This window comes from Balaenoptera borealis (assembly GCF_965194805.1).
Source record: "Balaenoptera borealis genome assembly, chromosome: 1".
In the NCBI taxonomy this organism is placed as follows: Eukaryota; Metazoa; Chordata; class Mammalia; order Artiodactyla; family Balaenopteridae; genus Balaenoptera; species Balaenoptera borealis.
Genome location: NC_138860.1, coordinates 97,666,800 through 97,686,053, shown reverse-complemented (window position 1 = coordinate 97,686,053; position 19,254 = coordinate 97,666,800). Strand labels below are relative to the sequence as shown.

Below are 19,254 nucleotides of genomic sequence, written 5' to 3'. Positions count from 1 at the left end.
ACTACTTACTAATCTTTATTAAATTCCCTTTTGCGTAAGCCAGACAGACTGATTCTGTTATTTGCAACTAAGAACCCTGAGCAATATAAGTGGGTTTAGGCGTGAGAGTGATTGATAAAGGATGCTGGAGGACAGGAGTATGTGAAAGTGGGGTGCCTGAGTATCAGCGTGGGACATCCAATGGGCTGCTGGCTAGACAGGCAGGAGCTGGGGTCGCCGGGGTGGGGAAAAGTCGGGGGTCATCAGCACGTAGGTGGCTGTGAAGCTCCCTTGGGTGCGGGTGGAGGGACAGGGGGCTAGTGCGAGTGCAGCCCCAGGGCACCTCTGGAGGAGATTGAGAAGGGTGGGGGGACCTGGAGAAAACGATGTCATGAAAAGTAAGAGAAGAATTTAAAGAAAGAGTAGGTGTCTGTGTCAACACCTGCAATTGTGCGAGATGTGGATTGAAAATGGCGCTTTGTATTTGGCATTTTTTTTGCTTTTTATTTTTTATTATTTTTATTTTATTTTTTATCTTTTTTTTTTTTGACTGTGTAGCATGCAGGATCTTAGTTCCTTGACCAAGGATCAAACCTGCACCCCCTGGATTGGGAGTGCAGAGTCTTAACCGCTGGACCGCCGGCGAAGTCCTTATTTATTTTTTAAAAAAATATTTTATTGAATTAATTAATTTATTTTGGCCACACCTCGTGGCTTGTGGGATCTTAGATCCCCAGCCAGGGATTGAACCTGGGCCCTCGGCAGTGAGCATGGAGTCTTAACCACTGGACCACCAGGGAATTCCCTATTTCTAATCTTTTAATTAAAAAATTGTATTGAAGTTTAGTTGATTTAACAATATGGTGTTAATTTCTGCTGTGTATTTGGCATTTAGAGGACAAGGGCAGCTTAGAGGAAGTGGTTTCACTGGTGGGGTGGGAAGAGAAGTGAGGCTGGAGAGGGCTAAGGAGGGGAAAGGAGGAGAGGAATGTGGTCTATCTACCTAGAAGCTCACTGTGTGGGGAAGGAGAGGAACAAGGTGCAAGCTGAAGGAGAGACCAGCGCAGCATTCAAGGGTAAGTTCAAGGGCAGCAGCTGTGAGCGAGAGCTTGTGACGTGGACGGTGTCAGGGTGACCACGGGTGACGGGTCCAGGTTGTGGGGTGTTTCTTCTTAGGTACTTGATAGTCTCTGATACATTGTAATCATGTCTTCTGTTTAACTATGTCTTCCAGTTGTAGAATAAAGAGGTCTCGTGATCAGTCATTGGCACCACAGTTAGACAGTTGGGATGGAAGTAACTTGGTGGGGACTCAAGATTCAAGGACTGATGGGAACCTGGTCCTTGGTTTTTAAAAATGCAGCGAGGGGCTTCCCTGGTGGCGCAGTGGTTGAGGGTCTGCCTGCCAATGCGGGGGACACGGGTTCGAGCCCTGGTCTGGGAGGATCCCACATGCCGCGGAGCAAATGGGCCCGTGAGCCACAATTGCTGAGCCTGCACGTCTGGAGCCTGTGCTCCGCAACAAGAGAGGCCGCGATGGTGAGAGGCCCGCGCACCGCGATGAAGAGTGGCCCCCGCTTGCCACAACTAGAGAAAGCCCTCGCACAGAAACGAAGACCCAACACAGCCATAAATGAATGAATAAATAAATAAATGAATAAATAAAAATTAAAAAAAAAAAGTATTTGTTCCTTCTTCCCATTAAAAAAAAAAAAATGCAGCGAGTTCTGAAGATGAGGTAGATGGGGTACAAGTTGTCTGTGGGTTAGGGAGACTCAGGGGCCTAGGATGGAGTCTACCTGGATCCAGATCAGGAGCCAGTTCGCCCTGTGACCCCTTCTTGTGGGAACAGCCACTAACAGCATTAGTCCTGTTGTTCTGTGTGACCCCAGGCACTGCACTCTGCCTGCTCTAAATGGCTGCTTCGGCTGCTTCTGCTTCTTTTTGACAACTTTTTCCCCAAATGTGTCCAGCCTAAGGTTCTAGCTAAGTTCGGCTAGGCTGAATGTATGACCCTGCACCTCACTAAACCTAGTCTCTTCTCTAAGTGTCCTCACTCTGCTTCAGGAGTTTTTAGGTATTTTTGTACTATGGGCGCCTTGGAAGCCCATGACTCCCACTTAGAATAGTGTTTTAAAATGTATAAAATAAAATATGTAAGATTAGTAAGAATTATATTGAAACAGTTATAAATATTTACATTAGGGCTTCCCTGGTGGCGCAGTGGTTGAGAATCTGCCTGCCAATGCAGGGGACACGGGTTCGAGCCCTGGTCTGGGAAGATCCCACATGCCGCAGAGCATCTGGACCCGTGAGCCACAACTACTGAGCCTGCGTGTCTGGAGCCTGTGCTCCGCAACAAGAGAGGCCGCGATAGTGAGAGGCCCGCGCACCGCGATGAAGAGTGGCCCCTGCTCGCCGCAACTAGAGAAAGCCCTCACACAGAAACGAAGACCCAACACAGCCAAAAATAGATAAATAAATAAATAAATTTTAAAAAATGATTTACATTAAAAACAAATTTGTGATGTGGTAATATATGTGCTTCCTTATTAATGTATCAAATAACACAGTCTAGACTAACAACTACCATGATTTCAATGTAGTGATGAGCAGAAATATTTGAGCCATAGGCAACAATAGCCGTATGGTATTAAAAGATCTGTGCTTTCTCTTGGTGACAAGAACACAGGTACTATTAATACTTCTGTGTTTGTGGCCTACGGTTAGAAGAGAAGAAAGTGTTAAAATTCAGTTAGCAGTTAGTGACAATAGGATGCAATTATTTTTTCTACCCAAGTTCATGGACCCTCTGAATTCTGTTCATCAACTGCTTGGGGAGCTGTGACCCCAGGTTAAGAACTTCTGGCCTGGACGCTCCAGTTTCCATGGTTTGATTGCTTATTTCTTTTTTTGGCCACACTGCGTGGCTTGCGGGATCCTAGTTCCCCAACCGGGGATTGAAGCCGTGCCCCCTGCCGTGGAAGCGTGGAGTCCTAACCACTGGACCACCAGCGAAGTCCCTGATTGCTTATTTCTTTCTTCAGTGAGTCAGAGTCAGCTCTTATTTAATCATTAACTACTAATGAACCACTGATAAAGCGATCACACGTGTCACTCTCAGGCAGGAGCAGTATGGCCCCTGGACAGGTACTCGCTTTCTAATTTGCAGACCTCATGGTAAAGCTGGAAAGGGCCTCGGACCCTCTAGGAGCCAAACTTATCCCATGTAGGAGGGTGAGTGACCTCAGGGACTGTGCCAGGTCAGGGCTACCTGGGCCTGCACCTCCATCCCAGGGCTTTCCTACGCCATAGGCTTTTCCTATGCCCGAGTGAGTGGCCCTTGCTCACCACACACACACACACACACACACACACACACACACACAGCTGTATAAACGGTCCTGCAAAATGGTGACACTGGCACCACAGCACTAATGCAGAGAAGCAGGGGCCCGGCCCAGACACGAGGCAGCCCTCTCCTACAAACGCCCACCGCCTCACTCCCTCTGGCCATGGAGGAGGTGGGAAAGGTTTGCCCAGCACGTCTTCTCCCCAGCTTTCCTCTCCCTCAAGGGAGGCAAGTACAGTGTCAACACTTGTCACCATTTCCCCGCTTTCACCGCTGTCTTCACCTCTGACCTCCTGCTCCGGTCTCCGGTTCCTGCTGGCTTAGTTCAGGGCCCTTCTCTCCTTCCCACTCTCCTTTTCTGCACTACACCTGTCAGCCAAAAAGTAACCCTCATCTGGCTAACACGTGTCAAGGGTACTGTTGAAATCCACCTGGCACAGGACAGGAGAGCTCTCAGTTCTGGAGGGAAATTAGACCCAACGGCCATGAGCTTCTGGCCCTGACTTGTGGAAGGCTCTCCGTGAACGTCTGCTTATATGAGTTATTGGGCCCAAAACTCCAAAGCTCCCCAGAGTCTCCTCTGGGATTTCCACCAAGTCACTGCCTATCCCTTGCCTTCCTCTAATTAAACTGGCTTTTCCTCAAGCACCAGTATTCGAGAGAAATAAAGTGCTTTCAATCAATGTTATTGGTCCTGTTTGCAGCAGTATTTCTTGCTACCATTCTTCACGCCATTCTGTGGGATAATTAGTTTTGGGGGTTGTGGAGAGCGAGGGAGGGGGTGAGAATGGGAGGTGAGGGCAGAATGGGGGTGCTAGCCTGAGAATTGCTGCCATCTAACATTGTCTCTTGGGATGTGACCTGTGTGAGGCGGGCAGTCTGTGCCAGGCGTCCCGAGCGTGCAGGGCTGCCTCTGTGCCCCCTCCTAGCACCCGGCACCATGCCGCCTTCTCCCTCGGTAAGTTGCTGGCAGGTGATGGTGTCTTGGTTCTCCTGTCGTGTTCCTGGCTCAGTGCCATGGTGTACGGATGGGCTTTAGACACTTGTCATTTTGATTCTCACCTTGCAGGAAAATTTCATATGAAGGCAGACAGGCCCATCTTTTTACGATAGAAATTGCCAATAGTTGCAAATGCTGCTGTGTGCCAAGCGCTGTGCTGAGCACTTCACAAGCATCATCTTGCTTAATTCTCCATAAGCAGCCAGAGAGATCCTTCAAAGTGTAAATCACATCCTGCCCCTCCTCTGCTCCAGACACTCCAAGGGCGCCCGTCACACTTGCTGTCAGGCCCCTACCATGTCCTACAAGGCTGGTATGGCATGACCCCTGGCTCCTGCTTCAACAGCATCCCCTCCTCTCCCTTCGCCTGTTCACCACACTCCTTACTGCTCCCGGAACTGGCCAAGAAGGGCCTGCCACAGGGCCTTTGCACCGCTTCTTCTCCCCAGGCTCTGCCCAGCTCACTCCTTCTCTTCATCAGGCTTCTCAAGTGTCTTCTTGGAGAGACCCTCACCCCATCTAAAGTACCACCCGTGTCATGCTCTGTCATCTTCCCTACCTTCATTTTTTTTTTTTTTAGCATCTTTGTTGGAGTATAATTGCTTTACAATGTTGTGTTAGTTTCTGCTGTATAACAAAGCCTGCCTTCCTTTTTAATAGCACTCCACAAACCTAGCCATGTTATTACAAATCTATTTGTTTATTTGTCTATTACCTGTCTCCCCAGTATGAGGGCAGGGACCTTGTTTTGTTCACTGCTCTATTTCCAGCACCAAGAACGGTGCCTTCAATATAGTAGTTGGGAAGAAAGATATAGCCAATGAATAAATAAATGCACGAATACTCACAAAACCCCATGATGTAAGTGCTACTCTTAACTCCATGTTATAGATGAGAAAACTGAGGCTTAGAGAGATTCTCACTATTCTCAGGGTCATAAAACTAATGACCCTGGGATAGGAAGTCAACGCCCCAGTGTGTCTCTGGGGTCTTATCTGAGCTGCTGTGCTGGGTCCTCTCTCGGGACTCATAAATGCCTGTCAGCGTGTCTATGTGGGAGCCCTATTCCCCTGAAACACTCCAAGAAAAAAGCGTTTGGTGGATGAATCTGTTTAGGAAATAACTACAAGTTGCATTTCTCTGCTTGGATTTTCAAATGCTTGTTAGCATATGAAAGGCTCTGAAAAATCCTGCAGTAAAAAAGCTAGTTGAACTGTGTAATCAGTGTTTCCCAGAGCTTCGACTGTGGAAATCTTATATTTATGTATTTCTGTGCGTAACACCTGTTAGCATATTGCGGGACGTACCATGGGCGCCAATGGCCAGTGGCCCTGGATAAGGCCACTCTTATGCTCAACCCATAAAACAGGAAGGCGGGTGGCTCCTGGTACCTTTTAGCTGCAGCCCAGCCCAAGCACGCTTTTCCACAGGGACCTGTGACCTGGCTCATCTTCTGCCCTCTGGTTCCTGAGCCTCTTAGAGGGCGATTCCTTGTGAGTTTCTCAGGAACATCAACTCCACAAGCCTGGCCTTGTTTTCTCACTGTCTCATGTCTCCCCATTGGAATTTTAACCTTCTAGGGGACCAGGGACACTGCCTTCCCACTGTGTCCTCTCAGCCCCCAGCTCGTGCTGAGAGGACAGTTAAGTGCCCAGATTATTCTTGTTGGCTTGCGTGTGAGGGAACTGATGATCCTGAGTGTCTGTCACATGGTTTGGCGCAGGGAAGGGTAAGTGGCGATGCTGTAAATCCCTTGATTTATTGCCAAAGCCCTCCCCACCCCGCCCCAAGCAGAACAGAAGGATGTCCCAGAGGCAGAGAGTACTGTGGGGTGCGATGCATGGAGCTGACTGGATCTCTGCGTCCTGAGAGTCAGAGCAACTGTCACTGCCGCCGATGGTTCATTTATTAGTTTTGATGGTGATTTGATGTCATTAGGGATTCAGGTCTCATCTCCATCTCTGAGATCATCTGAATAACACTGTGATGAGGAAGAGAATAGAGGAGACAGGCATCCACGGGCAGCCTGGATCGGACGGTATAAATCTCTGGGGAGAGCCTGACCTTCCCAGCTGGAGGGCTTGAGGCTGAGCGGAGCCGGCAGTGTTTGCCGTCACCCCAAGTGACCATGAGAGGTACCATGCGAGTCTCAGTCATGCTCCTCCTGGTGATTGTGTCCGACTGTGCCGTGATCACAGGGGTAAGTCGTCCAATATTCTCTACTCCCTGGGTTTTGGGAGGACATCAGGGTCTGCATGGGTTGGGAGCCAGGAACTGCACAGGAGGCAAACCAAGGGCGTGGGGAACCAGCCACCAGACAGCACTTCCGAGAGGCATTTCACAGAATTTTCACGTTAGTTAGACCTCACTCTGCTAAAGGGGATGTGCTTTTGAGAAACTGTGTGTAAATCAAGTTCTGCTCTCAATGCATTAGGAGAGCATTGCAAATTCTGAAGTTTGGAACTTCGGTCAAAAGAAGATTCCTATTGTGTAATAATGAACTCTTTTATAAAGTGGATTAGCACCCCCTAATCTATCTTTTGTGTAAACTTTGGTTTTCATATAGGGTCTAGACCACATGTCAAGTGTAATTTATGTAGCAAGTTGACTTAAAGGCGGTGACCTTATTTAGCTTCTATTGGGTACGTTTAATCTCTGCTTTCTCTACTCTTAAAGAAAGCCTGTCTTGAAACTCTTTCCTTCCCTTATGGTTTATGTGTTTTCACTCTGTGCCCAGTTCTGATAGGAATAAGGGCGACACCAACATCTGGCTGAGTGACCCAGAAGCAAGTGTCGGATAACAAGTAGAAATCCGGTCCCACTGTGGGCACACCCGGGTGGGCACATCGTACTATTCGAGACACCCCAACTGTGGTTCTCTCTCAGAAGTTTGGCTTCACCTGGACCTACCCTCACATGGGCACACGTTGTGTGACGGTGGTGGGACAATTCTTATCAAAACAGAAAGTAATGGCTTACCTGAGAGTTTTCCAGATAAAAGCCACTAGAAAAAAAAAAAAAAAGAGGGACATTCACTTTTGTTTCAACTTCCTCTAACTTTTTACACAGAGAATGGAAATGTAGAGAAAGGCCAAACCATTCCTGGAATTGGATTAATTTTAATGTTCACAGAAAGGAAAATTTCTTTCTTCTCCCTTTTAGAGGAAAAAGATTGAGTTTCAAAGAAGAACAAGCATCAAAGGCAAACCAATGCTTTGGAGACCCAGAGCATAAATACAACTGTCAGGGCAGAATTATACCTAATGAATGTAAACCACCAAAGGCTGTCTTCCTATTGTGTAGCTTGAAGATCAGGAGGGTAAGAGCAGAGGATAGAAGCCGCGGTTACCCTGCCGAGGGGGACGGGAACAGCGGGTTGACCCTGAGTCTGGCCCGGGGTTGGGGAGCGGAGTGGGGTGGGAGGCAGGTCTGAGAGGTGAGGAAATATCTTCCTAGTAAAGCCTCCAGTTTGACCCTTTGGAAAGCACAGAAGGAGAGGAAGCTGGGGTAAGAGGACACACATGACAGACCCGACCACAGGTAGTTAGAACTGTTCCCTCTGTGCTCCGGGCCTTGCTGCTGCCCTGAGTCTGACTCTCAGGAAGAGGCTGGGTTCTACCATCCCCACACTCCCCTGCTCCCAGCACTGTGACCATCCCAAATTCAGGCCTGGGGGGGTCCCTCTTCCCAGAGGGCGACAGCGACGCCCCACCTCTCTGGTGGAAGAGTCAGGGGGGGTCTACTCGGCCCTAACCCTGAGCTTTCAGGGACCGGCTGGTGTGTGGGAAGTGCCCTCACTAGGCTGGAGACCAGAGTGGCGAGGTGACGGCCACCTACACCTCCCCTGCGTGACGAGCAGCCCCGGCATCTCCCACTTTCCTCCTGGGGCCGAGCACGTTGCGGGTCTTACAGTTCCTGCCTTGCCCCCCAGGCAGCCAGAGGGCCCTCCATGGCCTTGTGTTGGAGAAGAAGAGCCAACCCAAACCCCGCTCCCAATTTCGGCTCAGAAAAGCCGCAAAGCTTCTCTGGAAGTGGAAAGCCTGGGTGCTTCTCCAGTGTGGCCTCCTGTGAGTCTGGAGCCGTTCAGTTCTGTCTTCCCCAATCCAGGCTTTTGTTTAAAGTGGGCTTGTGTGGCTTGACAGAGGCACCTTCCAGAAGGTCACTTAGCCCCTGCTCTAGGAGCCCAACCCAGAGGGGTCCATCCCTCTCTGGGGGCCAGGCAGGCCAGCAGAGAAGCCCCGGGGGAAACACCTGTCCAGGGGTGCTGGACCCTCAGATGAGGCTGGGCTTCTAGTGAGGACCGAGGGGGACACCACAGGGAGGGGAGGCACCAACATTGAGTGCTGCCGGGTGAGGGCTGGAAGGTCCCCATCCACGGACACTCAGCACTGACCACCCTGGGGTGCAGGCCGCTGGGGCCCTCCCCCGTCTAAGGATTTGAATTAATTCAATCCCCCCAGCATCCACTGAGCATCTCCTGGTGCTAGAAAAGCTCCATCTCCTAAGCCCTAGACCCGTCAGAAGAGGACGGCCTCCCTACCGAGTGAGCTCGAAGGAGCTTGGGGCTCCTCAGATCCAGGCCTGCTGCCCAGCGGAGCCCTGAGCATCCTGCCGAGAGCGGCGCGGGGCCAGCATTGCCCTAGGTGTCCCGGCAGGCCGCGGCCTGAGTGCTGTTCCCAGCACCTCTCTCAAGGGCTTTTGGATGTGCGTTCCCTTCTGGTTTGCCTGGGATGGGCCTAATGGGCACTAACGACCCCTTTGTCTTCCACCCCGCAGGCCTGCGAGCGGGACGTCCAGTGCGGGGCGGGCACCTGCTGCGCACTCAGCCTGTGGCTGCGTGGGCTGCGGGTGTGCACCCCGCTGGGGTGGGAAGGAGAGGAGTGCCACCCCGGCAGCCACAAGGTACTGCTCACACTTGCTCAGGGCACGAGGCCACGAGCCAGAGCCGGCGCTGGACCGCAGTGTTCTGACTCCAGTCTAGGAATATCTCACTGCCTCCCTTGCTTTGGGGGTGGCCTGGGGTGCAGTGGGGTCCCAATCACACAGCCTGTTAGACCTGGGGGCTGGGACCCCAGCTCCTCATTTGCTGAAGGGTCCTGGGCGTCAGTCACCTCGTGCATACAACGAGGGGAGTAGGCTGACACGTCTGAAGTTTGTTGCCGATCTGATGAATTCCAGCTGAGAGGCTCCTGAATGCCCTTTGCTGCACAGCTTCCTTCCCTCAAGAACACTACGCGGGAAGACTGTAAAATGGGCTCCCAGCCAGAGCCTGGGGGTGCGGGAGGGGCAGGGTGAAGCTGGCCAGGCCCCCGGTGCACACACTTTAAGGAGGTTCACCCTTCTGTGCCTCAGGTGCCCAGCGCCTGCCTTGCTCCCTCAGGAGCTTCCAGCCCACAGGGCGCAGAAAGGCCTCAAGGCCTTTGCTTCTGAACGTCAGGTGGATGCAGCAGCAACTGTGGGCTTGCACCCACTTCCCGGGGCTCCCTGTGCTCCAGACGCCCTCCAAGCCCCTCTGGAGAGCACACCTGCACCCTGGAGCATCCTCTGGCTGTGGTCCTCCCTGGCAGGGCCTGCCTGGGAGTGAGGAGGTGGGGGGAGACAGACGGGACAGAGCACAGTCCTCGTGGCCTTGGGGTGTGTGAGGGGGTTCAGCTGCAGATCTATATTCCCAAAGCAGGCAGCAGAGGTAATACAAGCTAATGCTGAGTGCTTACTATGTGCCACCCTTCATATTAAGTGCTCTTTGCAAGTTTAAACCTCTTTAGGTTTATAGTGTAAACCCCTTTACAACCATATGTGGTAGCCTCTATTATTAATCCATTTTACAGACAATAAATTGAGGCACAGAGAAGCTAAATAACTTGCCAGTTGCCACACAGCTGGGAAGTGGCAGACCTAGGACTGGAGCCCAGGCTGCCTGACTACCTATTCTCGGAACCTCTCCTATTCACCCCCTTTGAGGGAACCTCAGTGGTTTCGCCCTCCTCTGGGTGTGAATCACCCGGCAGGGACCACGTCCTGTGTAGCTGCATCCCCGGCACCCAACACGGGGTGGAGAGTATAATGGATGAGCTATAAGTGATATTCAATTACGGATGTAGGCGTGAGTTTGTGAGTGATCACGTGTGCTGGGTCAGCGAGGGGCCCCGGGTGGGCAGTGTGAGGGCTTGTGGGGTTTTAGGGCTGTGGCTGATCACAAGTGTGTCACAGCCAGATGGCCTGCATTCAAATCCTGGCTCCTCCACAAGTTGGCTGTGTGATTTTGGCACATTGCTTAGCCACTCTGTACCTCAGCTTCCTCCTCTATAAAACTGTTTTTGTTGTGCTGGGGTGGGGGCAGTGAGACATTGGCCAGGGCTGGGCTGGCCAGAGGCTCCTGCCCCGGGGGCCCATCTCCCTTTGGTGAAGGTGCCACCCCCTTCCCTTCTCTCCCCAGGTCCCTTTCTTCAGAAAACGCCAGCACCACACCTGCCCCTGCCTGCCCAGCCTGCTGTGCTCCAGAGGCCTGGGTGGCAGGTACCGCTGCTCCACCGACTTGAAGAACATCAACTTTTAGGAGCTTGTCTGGTCTCCGGACACCCACCAGGCCTCTTCCTGAGCACGGACTGGGGTGGTCTCTCTTGGACTCTTATTTCTGCCCTGTGGCCCAATCCTGCAACCCACTGCTGTCCCATCCCCACTTCCCGCACCGCCTACCTACCCGCCTCCTCCCTAGCGCACACAGGTGCACCCACGAGACACACGCCACAGGGTGACCTGCAGGGTCCAGGCTGGTGGCTGTGGTCCTGGGAGTAGCCTGTGTGCGCTGCTCAGGCTGCCTGAGGGGCTGCAAGTAACAGGAACGTATTCCTTCCTCATGTCTCCATCTGCCCGCCCTGCACGTGCTCTTCTGCCTGAGTCGGTGAGCTCGAGGAAGGCGTGGGGAGCCAGGAGGTCAGTCGGCCTCCAGACGGCTTCTATGGGGCCAGCCTGTGGCCTTCCCCCCAGGCCAGAACTGCAGGCCTCCAAGGCCCCTCGTAGCGCAAGTTGCCAGTTACCCAGCGAAGCCCCCAATCCCACCGCCTCCCCATGAAACGCAGATGGTGGTGGTTCAGTCTAAACCAGCTGTTGACATTTTAGGTGGCAATGAGGGAGTTACCTTCGACAGCTCCTTCCGAGGGTCAAGAGCAGGTCTGTGACCTTGAGGAGGCCTCTGGCATCTGGCCAGCTTGGGGAGGGGTCAGGAGCGGGGGTGGGGCAAGCAGATCACTGATTTTGGACACAGGAGGCAACTACCATCCAGGACCACAGCCAGGCTGCACGTGCCCCGCATCTAGATAAGTCATCTTCTCTAGAGAGTGAGGTCTGCCTGAAGTTCAAAGCAGTTTGTCTGGGCGTTATATCACTGGCCTCCATCTCGTCTCAAACACCAGCCTCACTCAGCACCTCACATCTGGACCCTGCCCGAGGCTTGCCCAGGTCAGCATGCTGATGCCGGAAGCTGTGCACACTGACCACTAGTTGCAGAATAAAAGCATGAAAAAGGGGCGAGTGGTCATGGTGTTCCTGCTGCACTGGTGTGGGGACGTGGGGAGGGGACAGGACTGGGCTGTGTCCAGGTAGGAGAGGGATGCGACTGGAGTTCCTCCACCCAGCTGGGGCAATTTTTTGGAGAAAGTTGATTCAGGGTCTCTTTTAATGAAGGGCTTGAGGCAGCTCAGTGGGCTCTGGGCGGAGAGGGTGTGGTTCAGATGGATTGGACGCAGGAGGGGGCCGTGAGCTGGCATCTGGGTGGGAAGACCATTAGTGAGCTCAGGATGCTGGCAGCTCCCTTTTCTGCAATTTAGTCCCTTTTGTTTGGTGTCAAATACTTGATGCCATTCAGTTCACCGTGTGTGGGTGAGAAAGTCCATATCAAGGATGGGCTGGTGAGGCCCTGAGCCTGTGTCTGAACCAGGGGCTGGGAATATCCCCTAAGTGCCAGGCTACTATCCCCATGGCCTCTTCTCACCTCAATCCCTAGTCTAGGAAAATGCAAAACATAAGAAGAAAACACGAATAAAATATCTAGGAATAAACCTACCTAAGGAGACAAAAGACCTGTATGCAGAAAATTATAAGACACTGATGAAAGAAATTAAAGATGATACAAATAGATGGAGAGATATACCATGTTCTTGGATAGGAAGAATCAACATTGTGAAAATGACTCTACTACCCAAAGCAATCTACAGATTCAATGCAATCCCTATCAAACTACCACTGGCATTTATACAGAACTAGAACAAAAAAGTTCACAATTTGTATGGAAACACAAAAGACCCCGAATAGCCAAAGCAATCTTGAGAAAGAAAAACGGAGCTGGAGGAATCAGACTCCCTGACTTCAGACTATACTACAAAGCTACAGTAATCAAGACAGTATCATACTGGCACAAAAACAGAAATATAGATCAATGGAACAGGATAGAAAGCCCAGAGATAAACCCATGCACATATGGTCACCTTATCTTTGATGAAGGAGGCAAGCATGTACAGTGGAGAAAAGACAGCCTCTTCAATAAGTGGTGCTGGGAAAACTGGACAGTTACATGTAAAAGTATGAAATTAGAACACTCCCTAACACCATACACAAAAATAAACTCAAAATGGATTAAAGACCTAAATGTAAGGCCAGACACTATAAAACTCCTAGAGGAAAACATAGGCAGAACACTCTGTGACATAAATCACAGCAAGATCCTTTTTGACCCACCTCCTAGAGAAATGGAAATAAAAACAAAAATAAACAAATGGGACCTAATGAAAATTAAAAGCTTTTGCACAGCAAAGGAAACCATAAACAAGATGAAAAGACAACCCTCAGAATGGGAGAAAATATTTGCAAATGAAGGAACTGACAAAGGATTAATCTCCAAAATTTACAGGCAGCTCATGCAGCTCAATATCAAAAAAAACAAACAGGCCAATCCAAACATGGGCAGAAGACCTAAATAGACATTTCTCCAAAGAAGATATACAGATTTCCAACAAACACATGAAAGAATGCTCAACAACATTAATTATTAGAGAAATGCAAATCAAAACTACAATGAGGTATCACCTCACACCAGTCAGAATGACCATCATCAAAAAATCTACAAACAGTAGATGCTAGAGAGGGTGTGGAGAAAAGGGAACCCTCTTGCACTGTTGGTGGGAATGTAAATTGATACAGCCACTATGGAGAACCGTATGGAGGTTCCTTAAAAAACTAAAAATAGAACTACCATACCACCCAGCAATCCCACTACTGGGCATATACCCTGAGAAAACCATAATTCAAAAAGAGTCATGTACCCCAATGTTCATTGCAGCTCTATTTACAATAGCCAGGACATGGAAGCGACCTAAGTGTCCATCGACAGATGAATGGATAAAGAAGATGTGACACATATATGCAATGGAATATTACTCAGCCATAAAAAGAAACAAAATTGAGTTATTTGTAGTGAGGTGGATGGACCTAGAGTCTGTCATACAGAGTGAAGTAAGTCAGAAAGAGAAAAACAAATACCGTATGCTAACACATATATATGGAATCTAAGAAAAAAAAAAAAAGGTCATGAAGAACCTAGGGGCAAGATGGGAATAAAGACACAGACCTACTAGAGAATGGACTTGAGGATATGAGGAGGGGGAAGGGTAAGCTGTGACAAAGTGAGAGAGTGGCATGGACATATATACACTACCAAACGTAAAACAGATAGCTAGTGGGAAGCAGCCGCATAGCACAGGGAGATCAGCTTGGTGCTTTGTGACCACCTAGACGGGTGGGATAGGGAGGGTGGGAGGGAGGAAGATGCAAGAGGGAAGAGATATGGCAACATATGTATATGTATAACTGATTCACTTTGTTATAAAGCAGAAACTAACACACCATTGTAAAGCAATTATACTCCAGTAAAGATGTTAAAAAAAAAAAAAAGATGAAAACACGTTGTGTCCTTGTGTTTCTCAGAAGCCTCTGAGAAAACTGGTTTCTGAGGTCCAGGGGCTCCTGGCTTCCCTTACTTGCCCTTGACCTTGTCATAGCTCTGCCCAGGGTGTACTCAGGACAGGCTTTACTGCAGGACCCACCCAGGCCGGGCCTGTGCCCCACACAGGGCGTGTTCTTCAATTTGGCTCTGTTGACAGATACTGGCTCCTGCTCTGCGGACCTGTCCCCTTCTTCCAGCCTGTGAGTCTCCTTGCCCCTGACTTCCAGGCTCAGGTACTGGCTACAGCGTTCCCTTCCACGTCCAGGAATCCAGTTTGCCCATCCTGTCCTTTGGATCTCCAGGAACCGCTGGCTGCTGCCAGGTCATGCTATGGGTGAGGCCTTTCCTAGTCCTGCCACCCTCTGCAAGCAGAGCCAGCCTGAGTGGGGCATCACTGCAGGCTTCAGTACAGGGAGCCGAGAGGCCGGGTGGCTGCAGGCACAAGGGGCCCCCCTCTCCATCCCCACAGGGAGCTGGCAGATCTGCAGACCCATGGATGGGCCGACCCTTCCCTTTACACTAACTGGACCGATTCTCACTTTCTATATCAGAATTTCAAGGAGTGGATAACTGGTCTCTGCTCCAGTTCCCTGCTTTTTTCCTGAAGACTGGAGAGAACACAGGGGAGGCTGGGGAGGTTAAGAAAAGTATATTTGTGAGAATTCTTTATATTCAGGGATATATTCTTCATAAACATAGTTATAAAAAGAATCAAATTATAAGAATAATATATCCATAATAAGAATATATTCTAGACGAGTTAAGAGTTAGAATTAGGTGAAATAAATGGGCAGCCCTTCAAGATGTGGGTGCCTTTAGTGACAGCCTGACCTCCCCTTATTTGCCGCAACCCTTCCTTCCCAACTGGTGGAGTCTGGCACCATCTAGTGGCTAAAGTGGGGATGGCATAGAAGAGTTGAGGTGGGAAAGATGGAAACATCAGAACGATGAAACCTCTCAAAGCAGATGGGGACCACTCCCCAGACATTCCAAGTGTTAGATTCAATCAGAGGTTTAGAGGGACAATGTTTCCACCTCTGTAAAGAGGGCTTCCACCCTAAGGAGCGCAGGATAAATGCTTAATTGTCCCTTTGGGTCTGGTCCCACCTTACAAACTTCTTTCCTGGAAGCCTCTGTCATCTTCCTGTAAGACATCTCCTCTCACGGTTTCTCCAGGATTAGGAAAGTGGAGGTGGATGGGGGTCAGAGGAAGATGACTGGATGCCCCCCTGGCCTGTCTGTGTGCACCAGGGCACGGCACAGGAAGAGCTGCCTCTCTCCCCAAATCTTCGTTTTCTCTGCTGGTCATGATGGTTCGTGCTTCCACTGCCCCCTAGTATCAAGTCTGAAGCTCAAGAGCAGTCTAGACTTTTCTGTCTCCTACTGTCCCTTCTTCCTGAGCTCCTTGTCAACTGGCCACCAAATTCTGTTTCTATTACCTCTTCTTTTTTTTTTCGTAATCATTTTTAAAATTTATTTATTTATTTATTTTTGGCTGTGTTGGGTCTTCGTTTCTGTGCGAGGGCTTTCTCTAGTTGCGGCAAGTGGGGGACACTCTTCATCGCGGTGCGTGGGCCTCTCTTGTTGCGGAGCACAGGCTCCAGACGCGCAGGCTCAGCAATTGTGGCTCACGGGCCCAGTCACTCCGCGGCACGTGGGATCTTCCCAGACCAGGGCTCGAACCCGTGTCCCCTGCATTGGCAGGCAGATTCTCAACCACTGCGCCACCAGGGAAGCCCTCTATTACCTCTTAAACGTCTCTCGACCCTGCCCCTCCTCCCTTCAGCCGTGGCTGTGTCTGAGCCCTCCTCCTGCCTGGTGTGGTCTGGGGCAACTGCTTCCACCTATTCTCTCTGCCTCCAGTTTCCCCTTAAAATCTACCCCTGCGTGTCCACCAGTCGTCCTTCTAGGCAGCGCATTTGCCTGGTTCTTTCCCCATGAAAAATTCCCCCAATGGCTTCTCAGCAACAAAGCAGAAAGCCCAGTCTTGTCAGGGAGCGAAAAGTCCCTCGTGGTCCGGCCCTGCCATTCTCTCCCTGTCTCTCCCACCCTCCCCACCAGGCTTCCCGGCCTCAGGACTGTCTCAGTTTGTGGAGGATGCCACGTGTGTCTTTGCCCAGGCTGCTCCCTCTGTGGGGAGTGCTCTGCTTTCCTCTGATGTCTGGTGACTTCCACGCATCCTTCAGGTCAACTCACATGCATCCCCCACCCCCACCGCATCCACCAACACGAAGGACACGCTGCAGACAGCGAATTGGCACTTGCTCTTAGAAAGCATCCATGTCTAGGTCAGCCTCCACCGCGGGAGAAGGAAGGGCAGTGTCTGAGTCCTGTTTGTGTCCTCAGGGTTGAATGGTGGAGGCCTGGGCTGGGGCAGCTGCACGGCCAGAGGACAGAGGCTCTGGACAGCTGATCCTGGGTAGGAATAAGGGTGAAATATGACCCACTCCTTATTCCAACCCTGGTCGGGGGCCATCCCTAGCCTCAGAAGCTCAAAGCCATAGAGTCACTGCGGGGAACAAGTTTTAGGTGGGCAAAGACTCGGCTTCCCCCTCGGCCCCCTGAGGCCCCTCTCGACCTCTGCAAGCTGCCACTGAAGACTTCCACTCAAAGTTTATAGAGAAAGGGCCCCATGGGAGCCTGCAGCCAGCCATGAGCCTCAGAGAACAGTGTGTGGGCCTCAGGAGGACCACTGGGCCCAGGCCACAGGAGGTCCTCCACCCAGAAGGTTCTTTCTTGTCTCAGCCCCCTACTTGGAAGGCTCTGCTGCCCATGGATCATAGGGATTTTCGTTTCATTTAAATATTAGTGCAACTTGGAGGAAAAACATAGGTGTGGTTCTTAAAAGGGATCAGAGCCCCCCGAGGGCCTCGCCTCATCCTGGGCAGGAAAAAGCTCCCGACCTAGTGAGGATAGAAGGGCCTCTATTTGGGGGCTGAAGATTAGTGAGGAGGATGAACTGGGCCTAAGCAGAGAGAAACGCTGATGAGTAAGAAGCCGTGGGCACAGTTTTGACAAGAGACAAGGCATAGAGGAGCCTGTGAGATTCTGTCACGAAACTAAGTCCCGAGGACCAAGTAAACAAATCTGTCAAATGGCAGCTTGACATTTTCTTGTCATTTTGCATTTTGCTCTGTTGGCGAATCTCACGGAATTAGCAGCAAAGTTACCTCGCTACTGGGGTGACACAGTGCTTAACAGCACAAGACTGTGCGACTTTGAACCCTGGTCAGGCTGCTAATTAGATAGGGACTGTGGGCAATTTACTAAGCTTCTCTGCCTCAGTTTCCCTGTCTGTAAAATGCCAATACTAATAATAGTGTAACTGAGCTGCACCCTATGGGGCCTTCCCGGGACAAATCTCCCCATGTCCTCCGCCTGCCTCTTGTTTGTAGAAAAACTTTAGCCTCCTAGGCCTTGCCTGAGTTCCAAAGAATAAACGTAATCAGAGAAGTGAGAAAATGCAGAAAGGAAAACAGTCAAGCAAGACAAAATAATAATAGTTTAGCCATTAAACAAAGTCAAGGGCTGGAGGTAATATCCTGAGCCATGTCCCCTGAGCTGTTCTGCAGATCCTGAAACCCCCAGCAGGTGGGAGAAGTTAACTGTGTGCTGCCCACAAGCACGTAGACCCCAGACCGGTTGGAACCAGAAGGCTGATGATGCTGACCCCCGATTACCTCACCACCAACCAATCAGAAGAATGTCCATGAGCTGATCACACACCCCACAACCCCCTCCTCACTCTGTCTTTAAAAACCTTTCCCTGAAAGCCATTGGGGAGTCTGCATCGTTTGAGTCTTAACTGCCCGGACTCCCCGCAATAAACACTGCACTTTTCCTTCACCACAACCTGGTGTCGGTAGACTGGCTTTACTGAGCACAGGCAAGGGGACCCAAGTTTGGTTAGGTAACCATAGTACCTACCTCTTAGGGTTGCTGTGAGGATTAAATGTTAGTGCACGCAAAGTGCTTAGGATAGCCCTGGCCCTTGGAAGCATTGTGGGAATGTTTTATACATTTTTTTGTTTATTTATGAAGACGTCTCAGACAGTCAGTACTGGAATCTCTCTGCCTGACACACTAAGCCAGTGTTACCTGGGGCATCTCCTCAGTGAGGTGAACTCATAAAACTGCCAGGAAGAAACAGAAACCTGCTCTTGGATGCGTTTCACTTCCCCAGAATTCGAACACAGTAGGAAGAAATCCCGGTTTGTCCGGATCACGCTCCATTATTATTATGTTGTTTAAAGGCACAGGTTTGGGACTTCCCTGGTGGTCCAGTGGGTAAGACCCTGTGCTCCCAGTGCAAGGGGCCCAGGTTCGATCCTGGTCGGGGAACTAGATCCCACATGCACGTCGCAAATCAGAGCTTGCATGCCGCAACTCAGAGTTTGCATGCCGCAACTAAAAAAGATTCCGCGTGCCACAACGAAGAACCCCCGTGATGCAACTAAGACCTGGTGCAGCCAAAATAAATAAATAAATATAAAAAAATTTTTTAAAATAAAAGCACAGGCTTTTGTGGGAAAAGCTCAATAACACTCCATTTGGGAACATAGATACACAAATCTTATCTAAGAGCTTCTTCATACCCTGCTTATACACATGAGTCACTGTCTCCAAGTACAATGGAATGTTTGCTCAATATGGGCTATGATCTTAATACTGCGTTATTCAATTTTTTTTTTTCCTAGACAAAGCATAAGGAGAGTGGGCTCTGAATTTTATTCTGGCTCTTCTCAGATTGTGTTCAAATTAAACCTGCCAAAGCATGTGTGTCCCCTGAGATAGGCATCTCGGTGGCTGGTGGCCCCAGTACTAGGAAATGTCATTCACCCCGTAGACCTGCAGTTTCCAAACCTCAGTGTACACAGAAGCCCAAAGGATGATGTTAAATGCTGGTTCCTGGGTTACCTCCAGAGA

The 19,254-nt window shown here is 50.4% G+C and overlaps 1 protein-coding gene across 1 annotated transcript; it reads left to right on the top strand.

Annotated features, from left to right (window-relative positions):
* Positions 1-5,692: 5,692 nt before the first annotated feature.
* PROK1 (prokineticin 1) lies at positions 5,693-11,884 on the top strand. Its single transcript, XM_082344795.1, has 3 exons — positions 5,693-6,531; positions 9,108-9,233; positions 10,768-11,884. The coding sequence occupies exons 1-3, from the start codon at positions 6,460-6,462 to the stop codon at positions 10,885-10,887; spliced, it is 318 nt and encodes a 105-aa protein (XP_082200921.1). The 5' UTR covers positions 5,693-6,459; the 3' UTR covers positions 10,888-11,884.
* Positions 11,885-19,254: the final 7,370 nt, after the last annotated feature.

Coding starts and splice junctions, on each gene's coding strand:
- PROK1 (XM_082344795.1), top strand. CDS start 6,460: ATGAGAGGTACCATGCGAGTCTCAGTCATGCTCCTCCTGGTGATTGTG. Junction 6,532..9,107: donor ACTGTGCCGTGATCACAGGG/GTAAGTCGTCCA, acceptor TCCACCCCGCAG/GCCTGCGAGCGGGACGTCCA. Junction 9,234..10,767: donor GCCACCCCGGCAGCCACAAG/GTACTGCTCACA, acceptor TTCTCTCCCCAG/GTCCCTTTCTTCAGAAAACG.